We start from the raw sequence: 18,580 nt of genomic DNA, 5'->3' as shown, positions 1-18,580 counted from the left end.
TGATGAGGTTACTCTCAAGGTGATCTAGAGAATTAACTTCCAACATATCTGGTATAAAGTGGGGAATTATCTTAAACTGTTAATGGATCATCGTAAATAAATCACTTCCGTTAGAATATATTTTAATCTGAAGCCCTCTAGTTGTTAAATTAACGTTTAAAAGCTGTGAAATAACACGCCCACTTTTCCCTCTCCACTAAACGGGTAATTGTGGCATCTCCCGTTGGAAGATATTTTAAAAACAAAATCCGAACTAACCAAACAATGGGATGACATTTAGATAATCTCAATGTGGTGTTAAAATGTAATCTCCTAGGAAGGGAATAACAGAGAAACTACTACCGGTATTTTCAGTAGCCATTAAATTACCAGGAAAATCTATTAGCACAAATCCAGCAATCCCTAAGTGTGGACACGTAGTTATAATCTAACAAATTTCCTTCCATTTGCTGTAATTTAAACATCTGCAGATGTGACCGGGGAAGGGGGAAAATACCAAGCAACATATAATGAAGCACTGCGGTTAAGGTTCAGTTTTCACCCCGTTTGAAAGAAATAAGTGCGTCATTTTTATTCGATGTGCAACACTTTCCTGGGGCATCTGAAAGCTTGCAATGGCTTCTTGGTTAAGGGTTTGCTGTATAGAAATACCTCATGTAATCAACTACTAATTAATTATCTTAAATGCATTAAGATATAAGGTTTAATTATCTTAAACCTAAAACTGGAAAAATATAATTATAGATCTATTGAGAACATCCCTTGATTGAATATGAGATTTTAAGATAAATTAAATGAGGCCTGATCGGGGGTTGTCGTTTTTTTTTTTTTTTTTTTTTTTTAATCTGATGGGAAGAGACCTTTAGGCAGGTTGTATTATCTTTTCTCAAAGGTATGTACTATTCTTTTTAAGAGGAGGGCAACAAATCTTTTCTACACAAAGGTGTTCTTACTGCCTTGCACCAGATCGGTTACAATTCGGGCGCACGCACATACACACTTGTCAACCTCAAGAGCAGGGTTTCTTCTGTGGAATAAGTGTAATATTCACATAGCTGAATTGCTTATCTTCTAAAGTGCCTCATTGTAATACATATTGATAACCCACCATTTCGATAAAGAAACTGGGCTTTTATTATTATTTATTTTATTTGAATTGCGTCGTGGGTTGTAGAATAGGCATTGGGGAGAAAGAGCTAAGAATATATAGGAAAAATAAAGTATTTGAGCTTAATTATTTAATATTTAGTTACTGTAGCAATTACTTCAGCAATGCAGTCATTGAAACGAAAATGCAAAGCTCGTTGATTCTAGGGCCGTAGTAAACGTAAAGTATCTCTGAGCAGCGTTCATTTATTTGGTTCCAAAAGTAATTCAAACGCCTTGTTATTGAAAAGCGATCACTATTGGAATTATGTATGGAGGGGGAGATGTTTCAGATTTATTTGACACTTGGGCGTGTCCGAGCGCGGAGGATGTCTTAAACTGATATTTTATTTTTATTATTTTAATGAACAGGTTACTGGGCAATGAAGTAGTTGGGAATATCAGGGTATCCTGTACTCTCTGACATGTTAGGTAAAATAACGCTATGGGAAACTTACGCCTTCCATGATTGCAAATTAAAGAGCATTCGCCTTTTCAAATATCTGCTCTGTGTTTGTGCGGGAGGTGTGTGTGGGGTTTTTTTTTTTTGCAGTTTGTGCACCTGGGCTGATGTTGGATTTCTACTGTTTAGCCTTTTTTCGAATAACCTAATGTCTCCAAAGAAGTTCTTCTATATTTGCTTAAACGTTTAAAATTTATATGTGCAGTATTTCTGGAGTCTTCCAGCAAAAATTAAACAAAAACAACAGCGAAGATTAGGAGAAGACCACCACTTCTAAGACACAGACAAGGGCAGTATATATAGTAACTGTTTTAAATATCTGTTTGCAGTGACCATCAGAAATAAGCTGCATTCTACATTTTGCTCAAAATAAGAGTAATTCCGTTTTAATAATTCAACACCAGATACGGCTACCTTTATAAAAAAAAGAACAGGAGTACTTGTGGCACCTTAGAGACTAACAAATTTATTAGAGCATAAGCTTTCGTGGACTACAGCCCACTTCTTCGGATGCATATAAAGGCTACCTTTATATTTTTCTGAGCTCTGAAACTATACATTCAGTAATTCTCGGTTAGATTTTCTATCTGTATACTAAAAAATACTTGTAGATCATCGTGGGGAGAACAGTGTCAGATGGGAAGGAAATTTTGGTTCGAACGACATTAAGATAAATTTATTTTAATATTTAAAATTTAGCGCATTTGTGTGGGTGGAGAAACGAATGCAATTGGTCAGAGCGATTCCCTCTAATCGAGTCTTAGAGAATATTAGCCACAGTAAACTTATTTTCCTCGCCATTTTGATTAAAACTAGCGTAAGAAATTATTTGGGAGAGTTAAACCAATCTTTCTCATTTAAAGAACAGTACTTACTAGTCCTTTGGCTGGACCTGGGTATTACTGCAGGCAAACCTGGTAGCTTATCTCTAGGGGGAAATATATTTCGCTCTGGGAGCAAATTGTCTTTCAATAAAGAGACAGCAAAGTTGTCCAAAACTAGAGGTGACTCAGATCCTATCACACTGAGTCAGCTAAAACCATCACTTTGACACACGCAGGTGTGCGATACCTCCAGCATTTCGATGGCGCTTCACACAATCGGTTGTTTGCATTTTTTGATCTTTACAAACGCATCGCACGCCCGCTCATTTGCTTTTGTTCTGCATGGAGAAGACAAGACTCAGCCTGACCAAATACTGAAAAAGCTTCCAGAATGGCCATGTTAACCTGGGTCTTAGGGGGTGGGGTGGGGGAAAATGGGTGGTACCTACTTCCATTATCTACTAATCCTCTGTATGTCTCCTACCTGTTCTTTCTCCGTGTTCAAATGGCTACCTACCAGCTTTCGCTAAATTAAGGCTTTCTGAAGATCGACTCTGATCTCTAAACCGCTGGCGAGATTTCCCCGGTGGGGCGCCCAGGCAGTAAATATTTGGTTTCAAGACACACATGTCAGTGCCATATTTTGATACACATCCCGTTATAGCGCCCAGTACAGTGACATTCCCAAAATAGTAACGGGTAAGAGCATCTTCTCTGCTAAGCAAAAATATTTTGCAGCACACAACGCTTCCTTTGAGCCAAAAGGAATTTGGTAAGATCGCAAACAGTATTTTAGGGCTGAATAAAATGTTCTTGCTTTGAACCAGTCAAGGTTGCACTTTGCTTTTTCAGACGTTTTTCAGACCGTGGGAAAGACGCTACCTTGGCTCAGCAATCATTTTTTTGCCAAGTGTTGGGGGGGAAAATAAGGCTTTGAAACCTCTGCCCATTTTCTCTTCTGGCTCCCCTGTCCTTTCATCCAGCTGGAGTCCTCCAACAATTGGATTCCTTCAGAAGATCGCATGCTGCAACAGATGCACAACTTTCAATTATTTTCAGCACATTTTAATCAGCCCTGCTTCTGATAAGGTCCTAATTAAAGAGACCTTGCTATCAGGAGGCTTGTTCAGAACTCAGCTCTCTTATCACATTCCTGAAGCTTTGGGTCAGGCAACACCGGAAAATGTGGCCAAAACATCATTCTGCTCAGAACAGAGTTTCGAAGGTCACCAAATGTCTGCATCAGGCCAAAAGGAACTAAGAAAGTGTTAGTGTTTTAGAACGCTAAAAAGAAACAAGGAGGGGGAAAGAAAAAAAAAATCCTTCAGTCTATGAAGGAGATAAGAGAGCGAGAAACAGCCGTAACATGGAAGTGGATGGGGTACCCGTGCTGTCATCGCTGCCAAAGGGGCCCATCATCCTCTGGAAGAGAGAGGACCCGCAGAGCCATGGGGGTGGGATACAAAGACTAGGTTGGTCTGGAGAAATGCGGCTCGGTGTTTAATCGAAGCCCGGGACAAAGGGCTGGTTCAGAACTACTTCGAGGGCAGAATAATCCAGATCTTTGCTATTTTGTAGCTTCCTCCTTTCGTCTCTGACGGAATTCCATAGTCTGGTGATTTATTATAAAATGGAGGCATGGGACTAGTGCTACTCCAGCGCCACAGTGTTTTCTGTAATCTCCACCTTCTGCCTCCTACTGATCTGTCTTCCCGAGCCCTTTTAAATAAAGGCAATATAACCTCATTGGAAACTCTGACATAACAAGTGACCACAACACTGTCGGGGCAGGGATTGTTTTCTGATGTATCTGTACAGCGCCTAGCACAACGGGGTTCCAATCCGGAGTGGGGGGGGGGGGGGGGGGGGGGCAGGGGGCTAGTGGAATATACATGTAAGAATAGGGATAAAGAGATTCGTAAAAGCCAATGTCCAACTGTGTGTTTGGTCAAAACTGTTCCCCGAAGGAGGCCCGAGCTAGGCAAATAAGGGTTAGAAGAAAATGTGATCTTTATAAAGAAGCTGAGCTCCAGGGAAGATTTAAGGTTTGTATTTGCTCTCAAAAGAGCTGCGCTGACATCTTTGGGTCTTGGGGTAAATGCTGATGAGCTGAGAAGCCTCAAAGATAATATTACTTTGTAATTACTTTTTTAGCTGAAGTTGTTTAGCTGGTTCCAAGTAATTAATGAAAGTTGGTGTCCAAACGCCTGATTTACGATTGGGTGTCGGCCTCGGGTCAGCAGAGGTGATCCCTTTCCATCTGAATTTACTCGGTGAAAAATATAAGGTGTTTATTATTTTGGCCAGCAATTTTCGCTTTAAAGTAGGAGTTTATTTTTCATTTAACATTCCACCTTTTTATTGCAGACTCTTCGGAAAGCTGTTCTTAAAAAAAGATTAAAGGGTAACTTTAAAACTAGAAATGGCAGATGAGAACACACAGCAGATGGGAATCTTCCTCTTTAATATGAGCAACAATTAATGAAAACATCCTTTTTATTACTGAAACCGATCTGTCCTCTTTAAACAGGAACGAGACTTCCGATTTTCCATTCTCCATAGCGCACTGACTGGCTTTGCTCCTGACCCGGAGCTGCACTATGCCAGTGGGCATCCCTCCTCTTCCCCCCGGGCACTGCACCCTCTTTGGCCCGTCCCCCCCTTTCAGTACCTCTCCAGAGCTGACCTTCTCAGCAAAGGCTTTGATTTTTTTTTTTTTAAACTGAACTCTCCCGGTCAGATAATGTGTTGTCCTGGCCTCAGTGCCTCGCTCTTCTAGGTTGCTTTCAAATGGCACTTGTCTGGTTGCAATGGGGAGAATGAGTTATGGGGCAAAAATCCACCATTTCCGATGTTAAATACGGAGGGGGCTGTACCAGAGTAGATCAGCAATCCGAGAAGAGACACAAATAGCACCAAGGGGGAGGCTTTAACTGGACCCACAGCCATAAATATAGAGCGAACTATTTTGGTAACCCGCTCTTCGGGTTATCGGAGTTCACTTTGATGGCTATCTTGGCAGAAGGGAGCCATTGGGAGCTCAAGCCCTTGGAAGAGCGTAGGCTTCAGTTTTCGACGCCTGCTTGGAGACACTTCGCAGGAAGCTGCTTCATGAGAAAGTTCAAGGCTAGGCAACTAACTCCCGATTCTTCTGTTGTTCTTTTGGAAGGTTACAGCACAGTGGCGTTTGATGGGACTCCAAGTTACGGCCACACTCCCTCTCACCACGCAGCGCAGTTTACAAACCACTCTTTCAAACATGAGGACCCCATCAGTCAACAGACCTCGCTAGGTAACGTCAGAGACCTTTATGTAGCCGAACAGGAGGGAGAAACATCCAACACCTCCCGCGCAAAAATAGCCTCGCTATGGGATGGCCCCAGCAATTACAAGTGTTACCCAGGCTCTCTGTACCCGAGGCCAGGGGTCCCATTATTAATATATTATTTTACTCTTGGCTTCTGCACAGCCTACCGATTTAATTACACGGGTTATCTGAGCCTGCGGGCTCCACATCAATGGGAGATACTTGAAATGTAATGAACTCCAATGCCACTTGGTTAGTGGTGCTAAAGATGTTACATGGCGGGGATCTCACTGTAAATCCAGAGTGACTCGTAGTGAAGTTACTCCGGATTTACGCAGGTGGCAAAGGAGAGCAAAATCTGGCCGGTGCACACAAGTAAACTTGCTTTATGCAGGCCCAACACCCGTGTGTTTGAATTCTGACTATAGCTGCTTAATCCTGCAGCCAACGTATCTTGTATTGGAACTTTTCGTAACTTTCAAAGTAGCTCTCCCCCTTTCCCATCCAGATTTCTACTAAAAGGGCTGAGCCTGGCGGTTGTTAACTCTTTGTGGTTTGTCTACAGGAGATCAACAGTACTCGGTACCTCCACCAGTGTACGGCTGTCACACCCCCACAGACAGCTGCACGGGCAGCCAGGCCCTGCTCCTGAGGACCCCATATAACAGGTACCTCCAAGCGGAAGCCTTTACTGTTCGCTTCCTCTTTGATTGCATTTAACCTTGCTTGTTGCACTGACAAGTTTTTTGGCTGGTGTGTGTGGTGGTTTTTCTCCTTGGCAGACAACTCCTTGTGTAGGGGAAATAGAGTGTCTTTTCTTTTTTGTCTTGCCTCTTGCTTTTATGCATTTTTTCTGTTTTTGTCCTGGTCACTAATTTTTGGATTTTTAACAAGGTATTTCCTGTTGTCTGGCGCACACATTTTCCTCTGTTATGAAGGTTCTATGATGTACATAACATGCCTGCCCCAGCTACCTGCTTTACTTGGATTGCTTCTCACTAGAGCGGGAACAATAATGAAATCCTCATGGTGTTTTGAGCCTGGCTCTTCTTCCTGATGTATACTACTCTATTTTGTGGACTATATTGCCTTACAAAGAGACACGTTCAGAAAGCAACGGTTTAGCAATCTCAAGGTGCATCCTGACAATGAATTTACTAGTCCGGTGTATGTACCATAGAAGCCACGCAAAGGCTTTCTTCTTTTTAAATGAAGGGCCTGATACTCTACCCACCAGTGACTCGATGGCAGTTTTAACTGAGGTCCAGATTCTGTTCCCAGTGAGATAATTCAATGGCAAAACTCTAAGTGGGAATAGGATTAGGCCCGGAGAAAGGATTGATCAGATTGACGTGATTATGAGGGACCAGAGTGACAGGACATAATATGAATGCTTGAAAACTGGGGGGAGGGAAGGGGGGAGTGTGTCCTGGAATTTTCTGACACACACATTATAAGGCGGCTGCAAAAAAGATTTATATAAATGTGCTTCAATGATAGATTCTTACCAGCTGTGCGAAGCTGGTAAGAACTAAGACATGTCAAATTAATGTTGCAGCTTCTTCCCTAAAGCTGCATTTCCTGCGGTTAGTTTCTTTTTAATACACCACTGTCAATTCCATTTCCCCCATTCACGTGAGTTGACCATTACAGGTCCCGGTCCCGCAATCGCTAGTCTCTTTGACCCATGGAGTAGTCCGCCTGCCCACTATCTACTGCAGGTGGGACGCTCCAAACTATGACCCAAACCCATGCAAATTAACTGGAGGCTTTCAACGTCTTCATTTCAGTGGGCTCTGGAGCAGTCCCTCGGTGCCGTGTGTCCGGCCTATTCTTAAAAGGGGTATGTGTATGGGTGTGAGGGGAGACTAGCAGGTCTGGACAGTGCATACGAAAATAAATATCTGTAATTCAAAAACCAGTTCATTTTAATTCCCCCCCTCCCACGATGTGGCTTTGTATAGCAAATTAAACCGCCCTTTTTGTGACTCCCAATGTGATGTAAGAATGGGTTAAATATACACTTAAAAAGCAGAATCAGAAAATTAATACCCGCTTTGCTTGCCACCAAAATATGGATCTCCTTTTCTGTTTGTGTTAAATGGCGTACATCTATAATGGACCCTTTTCAATAGCTATTTCCCATTTCCTTGGTTTGGCATGGGGGCCAGTTGTGTCTCCTTCAATTTTACAATGTGTTTAGGAGTGAGAAAAGAAGTTACCCAAAATTTATTCTTAAACTTTTTGTGAACTTGGAGCCAGTCCCATATCTCTGAGTTGCTAAGTAACTTGAGCACACAAAACAATATGCCTTTTCAAAGGAAGTTGCAACTGACTCTTCTCATAGGCTGGTTATATCGTCTTTGATTAATCAACACTGGACATGGGACAACAAAATTCTGTCACTTCCACAAGCCACTTCTCCAATTAACGTGAGTTGACGTCAAGGGAAGGAGGGAATGAGGTAATGAAGGAAGGAAAGAAGCCTATCCACATAGATTAGTTGTAGAATAATTGGCGGGGAGAATGCCTTCACTGAAACTGACAAAGATTGTTAATCTCTCAGGAAAATCTATAAATATGATTTGTAGAGCGGCCTCAAAAGGAAAAAAATGTGTGGCTCTGCATAATTCGCGTGCAGCTCAAGGCACAGATAGTGTTTTCTTTCTTAGCAGTTTATTCATATTTCAGTGCCTTATAAGATCCCTTTGCATTTTGCACTTGGATTTCAGACAGCTCAGTGAAATCCTCTCGCTCTCTGTTCCATTTTGAACTAATATCTATAACATTAAATGCACAAATGGCCGGACTTTAACGGAAACTTAATTTTGTTGATGGACCACAGGGCAAGACTCTGGTCGCTGAATCGGGAGAACTCCATAAAACTTTATCTCGCCAGAATCCCAATAGCTAGACCAGTTCTTTAGAAACGACCGGTACCTTTGCTGTGGCTGTCTCCCCAGCCATTGTAACCCTGGCAGGTCTGTTCTTTGGAGACTCACTCTAAATTATTCTAGATTTTAACACAAACGCTAACTCATAGAGCTACTTCATTGAGTAAGAAACCTTCACTCTGGGAACAGCAGATACAAAGCTTCTGTTTAAGCCCCGCTCTCCCTTGGCTACCGAGTAGTATAGCTTCAGCATTATTTCTCGCGATGGGATGTGAGCAAGCACAATCTATTGATACTACTCATTCCACGGCGGATGCACTCAGTTTTACAAGTGCACTTAATTATGCTTAATGAAGCAAGTCCAGCACTTTGAGATATGCATTCCAGTAGGAAAGTAAAGAACTGTTGCTTGTTCTAAAACTCCAACCGGAGATCTCTACCTTCCATCTTCCCAACGATATCTGTATAATAGGCATTTTTCATAAGCTTCGGTGACATTTTCCTTAATGAATAAATAGGGCACAAACACTACATCGCCAGTAACTTAAAATCTCTTGCTGTGAGTTTTGGAATTAGACTTTCTTTCATGGGTAGCTGAAACTCAATCCTTAATTCATCCTATTACCGCTCGGCATTGTAGCATGCAGTCAATTTCTCCCTGATTTGCGGCTTGATCCGTCTCCCATTGAAGCCAATTAAAGTTGTAACACTGACGGCAGTGGGATAAAGATTAATCCCTTAAACCCTTTTGGAGCTGGCAGCATATGTATGTAGAGCTCTACCAAAACGTTTACACACGCCAGAACAAAAACGTTAGTACTCCAGTTTCTCAACACTTTGTAATGGGCATACGGACAGATCTTTAAAGTGTCGGCTCTCTAGCATTTCATTATAATAGGGACTCTCTCTTAAAATAGAGGATGGGATGCTATGCTACTCTTCTTCTTTCGGTATCTTCAGCCCTTGGAATCACCGATAAAACCTCCTAATGAAACCACAGTTTGACTTAATCCATCTGGATATAGTTCTTGTCCTTAGCAGCTATCTGCAGTAAATAGGCATATGTAGAGACTATTCTCTCACCACTTTAGACACCAATTGTAAACGATACATGGAAACAAGTTGTTTGTTTGAAGCCTAGATAGAAAGTTGAGCTACAATTTTGGCTTTAATGCACGTTCCAGAACGCCCCTTGTCTGAAAAATTACAATACAGCGGTGATCAGAATAAACCCAAAGTTCACTTGCTGATGTGGCTGTAAGTATCCTCTTGGATCATCAGGTTCATCCCAGCGAGTGTGTCAGATCCATATAATCTCATTTTCTCCGAGTTCCAGAAGCAGAAATACTGGTGCCCTGTTGGGAGGCAGAGCGAGCCAGTTGGCCCCTAGGCAGTACAGAGGGTAGGAAATATGGACTGGAATTTATGAAGAACGTACCTGAGTAAAACAACAAGGAGTCTGGTGGCACCTTAAAGACTAACAGATTTATTTGGGCATAAGCTTTCGTGGGTAAAAACCTCACTTCTTCAGATACCTGAGAAACAAGAATATTTTTCATGTTCGTTCCTTAGTTCTTCCACGGAAGATGGTAGAGGAGTGGCTAGGGAGAACACAGATAGTGATTAGTACAGATGCAAGGAAGATATTAAACTAACTCTTGGCCCAGGAGTTCTCCAACTTGGCATTCTGTGGATCGCTCTTTGAGAGATCCCCTCATGGGCCACCAGGATCTACTCTGCAAAATATTCAATTCTTCACATCTCCAGGAAGGGCTTCTCGGACTCTTGGTGGCCCATAGACCACAGTTTGATAGCCATTGTCTTCATTCCTGTTCAGAGAGCCTATCCCTTTTCTTCTTTCTTCTCACTCCACCCCATGCATAATTAAAACAAGACTGACAAAATCTAAGGGCATCCACATTGGTGTAATTTACGCCTTCTTCTGGTCTTCTCCATTTGTATGTTACACCAACTTGGACTGCTTACACTGACTTAGCCTGCTGTCAGTAATATGGTCCCTTCCTTACCCACATCACCTCTAAATTTGACCACTGAGTCCCATTGGAGGAGTCTAAAGCTCCACCAGCTTCCATAGACTTCAACTTCTTCCCCTCAGAAAATCAGGCCAGGAATTTAGGTTTGACAGTATGGATTTAGGTGCCTAAGTTTAGGTACACTCATTTTGGGGAAAATGCCTAAATTGATCTAGCTCTGGATGTTTTCAGATGTTCATGTGCATCTTCATACGCAGCTGTAGTTCGTGGAGGAAAAGCTTTGTTATACACAACAGGCGAGCTAAAGTGGCAAAAAGGTACCAAAATCCTGAGATAAAGGAGAGAATTTCCTACAAAGTCACTCTATGGAGATTTCATAAACACTCAGACTGTCTAAAATTACATTGTGTTAGAACAAGTATTAACACAGTGTTAAGCACCATGTGGTACTTTAATTTAGACCAGGACTGCTGTGTTTAACATCTGGTCTTGGGTAGCCCTATGCTGGACTAGGGTTAATCCCAGCCAGCTGGTGCCAGGCAGTATTTGTGTAGCTGTTTCATAGAGGTATTGACATTCATTAACAAAACATGTAATTTTGCAGTGTAGACAATGCATTGTTTTTCCTTAGCAGATGGCCCACAGAGTATTCCCAAAGGTGAGCAGTACAGTAATGCTCCACCTTTGTTAGCAGGCCAACCCTATTAATCCTCTTCTTTTCCTCAGTCCACTTACAGGTTGCTTAACACTCATTTCATTGTGTGCACATACATATTAGTATTTTGTTTTGTTTGTTTAAAAGTGGAGGAAGGAGGGGGAATCGAGCACAACAGCCAATTGGTGGCACTAGAGACATAGGAGTTGTCTGCTATACTGGGTGCATCTAGTTCAGAATCCTGTCTCAGACAGTAGCCAGTCCTAAATGCTTCCTAGGAAGGTGTAAGAAACCTTGTAGAGGACGTTTATGCAATAAATTGCCCATAAGGAAAGGCTTCCTCCTGGTCTCCATCAGTTTAGAGGTGGCTTTATGCTTTCAGAAAAGGGGTTTATATTCCTTCTAGCTATTTTTGTATCTTGTCTAATGTAACTCTTTACTGTTCTCACTATCATACAAATGTCAAATCCTTTCAGAACCATACAAAGGTAGCCTTGTGGCAATGAGTTCCACAGAACAATTGTAAATTTTGTTTGTAAAAAGAAAGCGGGGCTTTAAACTATTTTTGACCTCTGAAAGCACAGAGGCATCAACCATCATTTCACAGCCACCAGCAGTCACTCAGGCTTCTTATTGTTCTGATCAGTGTCTGAATCCTATAACAAATTTGATATAAAATTCATAACTATTCCTTTAACAGGTTAACAATACATTTACAAAACTCCAGAGTTCTACATACACTGCAGTAATTCACCAATACTGCTTGGAATAAGATTTCCAAGTCTAGCTAGCCAGTAGCAACCAATTTGTCCATAATAAAGAAAGGAAGTAAGGAGAAAATATGCAAGCAAGTCTAAGACTGAAGACCTTTCCATTGTTTTGCCCTGGTAAAAGAGACAGTAAGAAAGGCGATAACTTGAAATAAATATTCAAGAGCCCATAATTCTTATAATGGAAGCAACAGTATCTCTGAAATCTCCAGTTTTGGCAACTACTTGTTCTCTCTTATAACACAAGCACCGCATCTGCCAAGAGATATTGTGTCTGTTGTTAATGGTTAGTTATTGATGGCAAAGCTATGCAGATTGCAAGTGTGCATTGAAAGGCCAGCATTTGCGATTCCATTAAAATGGTGAAGTGAACTTTTCTACCTCATGCTGTTTAATGTAGTAAACATGTTTAATGTTGAAAATTTACTGTGAGTCACACTTGCAAAGACTTTAAGAGTGGAGGAGTTTCAGTTCAGATTATAGCTCTTTCTGTGCAGAGGTCAAGAACTCTGTAATACTGCCGTGCAGGCCAAAACAAACTCTATATGATCTACTACTGGTTTCCTTTAAAGTTCCTCTTTTGCTCAGGGTTGACTTCCTTTTATTTCACTCCAACTTACATTAATCCTCGTTGTAGAAAAGTTTTCCCCCCTCCTATTTCATTTTAAAAACATCTCTGTAATGAAAATAAGTTATTTTTAGTGTCTTATTTGTGGTCATTTGAGGGAACTCGTGATTCAAATGGGAATCAATGCAGGCAAATCCCCAGAGACTCCAGTTTTCCTTCTCATCATTCAAATCGTATTTAAAGCTAAGATTTGAACATACCTATTGACTCTGAGACCTCCTGTAGCACTGGCAGTAATAATCCATTGTAGATGTAAATGGATGTATGGATACTGTGTTATACTTCCTCTATTAGATACACCATACTAAACTCTTTTTGTAGAAACCCGGTGGTGCACTTGGCAAACTTGGTCAAGCATGCCATTTTCTGCCTCCCCTTGCTTCCAGCCTGGGGTGATCAACGGTGGAGCCCGGAGTTCGCAGTACTACTTACATTCCAGCTCGCTGTGTTTTGGCATTTGGAGTCTCTCCCCAGCAGCAGCATCTTTCACCTCTGTGTTCTATCTGCAGCATGGAACGGGAGGGTGTTTCCACTGGAGCGGAGATTCACAAAATCTTCCAGCCAGGATGTGATGTGATCGGTAGCTATAGGGGCGGCTGCATCATTGCTATTATCCCATTGAAGTAACTGAGAGAATTCCGTTGACTGCAATGGGAGCAGGACTGGGCACCTGATGTCCACCACCTATGAATCATTCGCTAGGTCTACAGTCCTGTCTGATCTTAGATGGGGATGATGAACACCCCGCCCCTACCCCCCCACACCCCTGAAGCAAAATTGTGTTTGCTTGTCAAGGCAATTGAGCCACGTTTACTTGAGAGCAATCGAGGATGCTCGGAATAAAACAAGGAGAAATTTCAATACAATCCGCCACACCCACCCACCTAGATACCTAGTCACTCTTTAAAATCTTCCAGCTCAAATATGTGTGTTCAAGTACAGTATTGCCTCATGCCACAGGCGTCTTATTTTTATCATTGTATTTAACAGGAGCTGTTTCACGAGTACAGTATGTATCTGGTAAAGCCTATGGGGGATTTCCCTAGCCAGAACTCCTACAAGCCTGAATTTAAACAGATAAACAAAACCGACTCTTACCACTCTCCGCGGGTTATCTTTATGAATGGCTGAAGTCAGTAAGCAACCCTGAGTGGCAATGGTGGTCTCCAAAGTTTTTAGGGTCTAAACGCTTATTTTTCCGGTGTGATTAAATACTGGTGACTTAAACATAGGTCTGTTTTTAGATCGGGAGCCATCTGTATAAATGGCTTCTCTTTTGCATGCGTATTAACCCCCCCATTACAGGGCTAGACCCTGGGAACGGGCTTTCAGCCGACATGGACGTTGATTGTTCTTGAGGGTGGGCAGGGGGCTTTCCGCGGACCTGTGGAGTCGGGAGAACCGGGCAGAAGTCGCTGCTGCGGTAGAAATGGAAACACAGTTCTAGCTATGGAGGCATAAGACTCCGAAATAACTGCTGAGGTGCCTTCAGCCAGAGCGCAGAGAGGGGCACTCGGCCAGCTGGGCTCTCCAGGGTAAGCGGGTGAAATCCGAGGCCTTTTTCCCTTCCCGTGGGTTTGTAGCTTAAACCACCCCACCTGCAGCCCTGATGTTCTCGTGAGAAGGAATCAAGTATCAGAAACTAGAGAAGGCCCGGCCGGGACCGTGTTATCCCGGGCTCCAGCCAAAGGCAGAGAGAGGGGTCCTGGAGTGGAGGTCCCAGTGCCGGGGTCCGGGGGGACTTTGAAGGGCTATGCTCTCCGCTGCTGGTTTAGTCACTCTTGGGTTTCCTGGCTGGGTGGTATGCTCTTGCCTGTCCCTATGTTCTCCGCAGACCAGGTGAGCGCTTCCACCGGGCCCCCATGGAAGTAAACAGCAGTTACTTTGCTGCCCGTTTCAGCGGGAGCAGGGTCGGGCTGCGACTTCTGTTTGGAGCTTAATACTCTAACCTTCACAAATCGCTCCCCTCCAGTCCCCGCATCTCCAGCCACTGTCCCCCATAGTACTTTGATTGTCAGTGGGTGGTAGGGTGACCAGATGCCCTGATTTTATAGGGACAGTCCCGATTTTTGGGTCTTTTTCCTATATAGGCTCCTATTACCTCCCCACTCCCGTCCCGATTTTTCACACTTGCTGTCTGGTCACCCTAGTGGGTGGCCTCTCGGATGGCACCGTGTTACTATTGTCTCCTCCTTCTCTTTCTCGGCTAATACATAGACTAGTGGGTCTGTCTTTGCTCAAGCCACTTCTCTGGGCCAAATTCTGCTCTCTTACACCTGCGTAAATGGGGGTCCGGGCTAACGTCATGGGAATGACCAGTGTAAGGGGCTTTATCCAAAGTCCATGGAAGTCTGTGGGAGTTTTTATGAGAGCAGAATTTGCCTCTGTACCTGTTGCAAGGGACAAACCATCTTTGAGTTTATTTGATGACCAGTGTAAACTCAGGATCCCTTAAGCGGAGAATTCCCCTGATCGCACCGGCAAGGCTGTCTTTTGTAGCCGGGACACATAGTTGTAAACCTCCTATTGAATGGAGTGCATGAGCCAGCCACGCTTCAAACTGTACCGAAATGGAGCCCAGGACTACCTTCAACGTGTCTCTGAACATTGTCCTGGTTCCTAAGCGATTTGTTTTGTGCACTGTCACCAAACCCAGTATGGAATACAGTGGCTGCTGGTTAGTGACAAGATGAATGTGTACTGCTTGATGAAAAAGCAAAGGAGGAAGGGGGGAAATATTGTGGAGGAGGCTCTTATAAATGAACTGTCAAGGGAAAGAAAGTTAAAGGGAAATCTCCTGCTGTAAATGCATCGGGCGGGCACTTCTAATAAAAATCAGGGCCCTGGAGGAATTAATTACAGCAGCATTACAGGAAGAATTCGTGGAATTGCAAAACGTAGTGGCACAGACCAGCACGAACTGCTATTGCAAATGGGGAAACTGCAGGAGAGTCTAACAATTTCGGAGCTGATATGCAGGACATTGTAGTAGCATAATAGCAGTTCAGACATTCTAATGAATAATAGTGTCCCGCGATACTGACAAATGATATTACACATACTTTAAGATTGAAGTAATTTAACTTGTTTTATATGCAAAAGCTTCCCACTGGAATCTGACTTTTCTAGCTCACTTCTACCTGCCATGAAAAAACTCTCTCAACAAAATTATATACAATCATTACATAAATCTAGTGAGTTTAGCTATTATTAATCAACCAGGGGTCTTATGTTGATTGTGAATTGCTATTTCACTGGCACCCACATCAATCAGAAAATCGATTCGAAAAGACTAGAGACTCAAAACGTTGTTTCAGTTAGAGTCTCTGCAGCAGATCGGAGAAATGTTGGGTAGCAATGGGAACTTGGATTTCCAGGAGAACCAAGATTCAGAAAGAACACACGGTGGTTTTCCATGGAGAAATGTTGTGCGAGCATGCGGTGTAGAAGGAAACCAACTTGCTCAGCCCTGTCTGTATAGCGAGACTCTCCTCTTACGGCTAACTTACTGAGAAAACCCTAGGGAAACGGACTGCTTTTGGTGTTGCAAGTCTGCAGCAGTTTTTCCCCTCCTCGAAGCACATACCTGTTCACTTTTCTATTTAAATTATTTGTGATAAGTGTTGAGCATTATTATATCAGTAGATCTGTAATCTACATTTCTTTTGGTTACAGTTGATCTCAAATAAAAAACCACTGAAGTGTTTTCTTTAAAAATAGAAAGTAAGCAACTGACAACCAGTTTCTGAGAATATTGCTGTCTGCTGAGTTCATTGTTCTAAGATTATAACATTTTACAAAAAAACATAAAACCAAAAAAGACTAGTATTCCAGTTGTGAGTTTAATTTATGGTTCAACCACTCCATTTTTCTTGTCAAGTCACTATATGTAGTAACATTGGTCACCAGTCCTGATAGCTTTCAGTCCATTAACCACGTGATCCTCTACACGCTTTATTAAAAGTTAGTTCACTTGCTTTCTTTTTTATAAAAATAAGAAATCTTCTTTATTGCTAACCCACAAATCTGCATATACTGGTTCCATTAATTTAATTGCAGTATTTTTTTTTTCTTTAAGAGCTTTATTGCATATAATTTTCAGCCATTTAAAATTTACAAGTTAGATCACAATGAACACCTTGTCTTTTACCACATAATCATTCTTTCTTTTTCTTTTAAAATTAATGTCACAAACAGATAAGAGTTGAAATAAAATACATTAATTTGGTACTGCTATATGTATTTTGAAAACACTTTTTAAAAAAGAAAAATGAAAATTATTGCTTCTTTTAAGTATTACTTGAATTTTGGTCAAGTAATTTAGTTCTAATTCTAGATATTTTCATAACAGTGACAATTTATACCAAATGACCTCACAGATTGAATGCATGACATGGAATCAAATGAACTTGGGATCTACATTAAAGGGGTAAGGTGTTTTATTATTTTGTAATCTTCTTCTGCATTAGTGTAGTTAACTTCATTTTATTTTTTATTTTATGAATGGAATAAGGTTACTGGCATGAAAAATGCTAACATGTCCAAAAAATAGGTCTTTATTTGTCTGTAATTTAATATGTTGAGTTTAAAAAAATAACCCTATTGAACTATTAAAATTTTTATTCTACTAGTCAGTTCACAGTTAATAAGAATTTTATGGTCAAGTTTTCTCTTAGATTTTTTTAGTCGAAGGTTAGTCAACTGGGAAAGAACTAGCAATATTTTCTTAAATTATGGTTTTTTTTGTTTTTTGTTTTGGTCTTTTGACTTAAATCAATCTGTCTTGGAGAACAGTATGTTGGTTGTAGATTTTTTTTTAACCATTTTACTGTCTAAATAAACTGTCTTCATTGTAGGTTACACAATTCAGGTGCCAAGTAAATGTAATAGCTTTCAATTTGTGTAAGCAAGGTGTTTTCCAGTAATAGACCAGTAATATTTGAATGTAAGTTGGGATAACATGAATGTGAAAACCTGTATAATTATATTATAGATGGTTCTAAGCAGCCATATTATTCCATATATACAGCACCAATATCTGATAGGAGGGACTGCATGAATGAGTATGAAGACAAGGTAGATCTCTACTCCAAAGCACTAACAAAATAAGCCTGTGAATGAAGGATGGGAAACAGTGGAAAAACCTCTGCAATTGAATGGTGAAGTTAGATGTGGAGCTTGTCCATTCTGTTAACTTCCATTAATATAAATTTTAAAAAAATATGCTTTTTTTTTTTTTTTAGATTCTGACCTCTGATTAGTTCAGACTTTCTTGCAATGAGGTGTTGTCTTCTTGACCCCATCATAACTACTGTTGGGTCAGAGTGCAATTCAGAAATGTGCTTTCTGTAACTTGTAAACAGTGGCTGCCCAATAGATCTTGTGCTGGATTCAGCCCTGGACTTGTGCGTGCTCGGCATCTGGAATGCCTGCCAGTGGGCTGCTGGGCCTAGCTCATAGCCAAAGGCAGCGCGTGACCTGTGTGGTGTGTGAAATAACAATGGTAGCTGTTAGAGAGGGCCTGGGGAGTGAGACACAATGCAGGGGTGGCCTGAGCAAAAAAGCAGAAGGGGAAAGAGCCATGAAAAGCTGGGAGAACAGCATTTTGGGTGTGGGAAGTGTGCGGGGGCTGATCATCTGCCTGGGTATCAATGCTGGGATGATCAGGCCTGGTCTGCTCTCACCACCCCTGCCATAATCAGCCTCAAACTGTCCTGGCCAGGATTGCAGGGTGTAAAGTGTTCTCCACACTCCTACAACACAGTGAGAGCAAGAACAAATGAAAGAGTTCCAGGCTTAGACTACTGCTGCTACCTCCTGTGCCTCCTTCCCTCCATTCCTTTCTCCTTTTTCTCTAGTTCTAACCTCACTCTGCTCCTCATGCCAGCTCTTCTCTCCC

At 41.8% G+C, this 18,580-nt stretch overlaps 1 protein-coding gene across 3 annotated transcripts in view; it reads left to right on the top strand.

Annotated features, from left to right (window-relative positions):
* The window catches only part of WT1 (WT1 transcription factor), a 47,328-nt gene that overhangs the window by 1,327 nt on the left and 27,421 nt on the right, over positions 1–18,580 (top strand). For 2 of the 3 annotated variants that reach the window (XM_034769916.1, XM_034769915.1), the window contains exons 2-4: positions 5,603–5,725; positions 6,306–6,408; positions 17,033–17,110. In XM_034769916.1, the coding sequence (XP_034625807.1) occupies positions 5,603–5,725; positions 6,306–6,408; positions 17,033–17,110 (304 nt within the window). The remainder of the gene's footprint in view (positions 1–5,602; positions 5,726–6,305; positions 6,409–17,032; positions 17,111–18,580) is intronic. The other variant, XM_034769917.1, reaches the window with a different exon arrangement.

The sequence above is a fragment of the Trachemys scripta genome, chromosome 4 (assembly GCF_013100865.1).
Source record: "Trachemys scripta elegans isolate TJP31775 chromosome 4, CAS_Tse_1.0, whole genome shotgun sequence".
NCBI classification, from domain to species: Eukaryota; Metazoa; Chordata; order Testudines; family Emydidae; genus Trachemys; species Trachemys scripta.
Note: the sequence above shows the minus strand (reverse complement) of the source record. Positions and strands in the feature narration are given on the sequence as shown.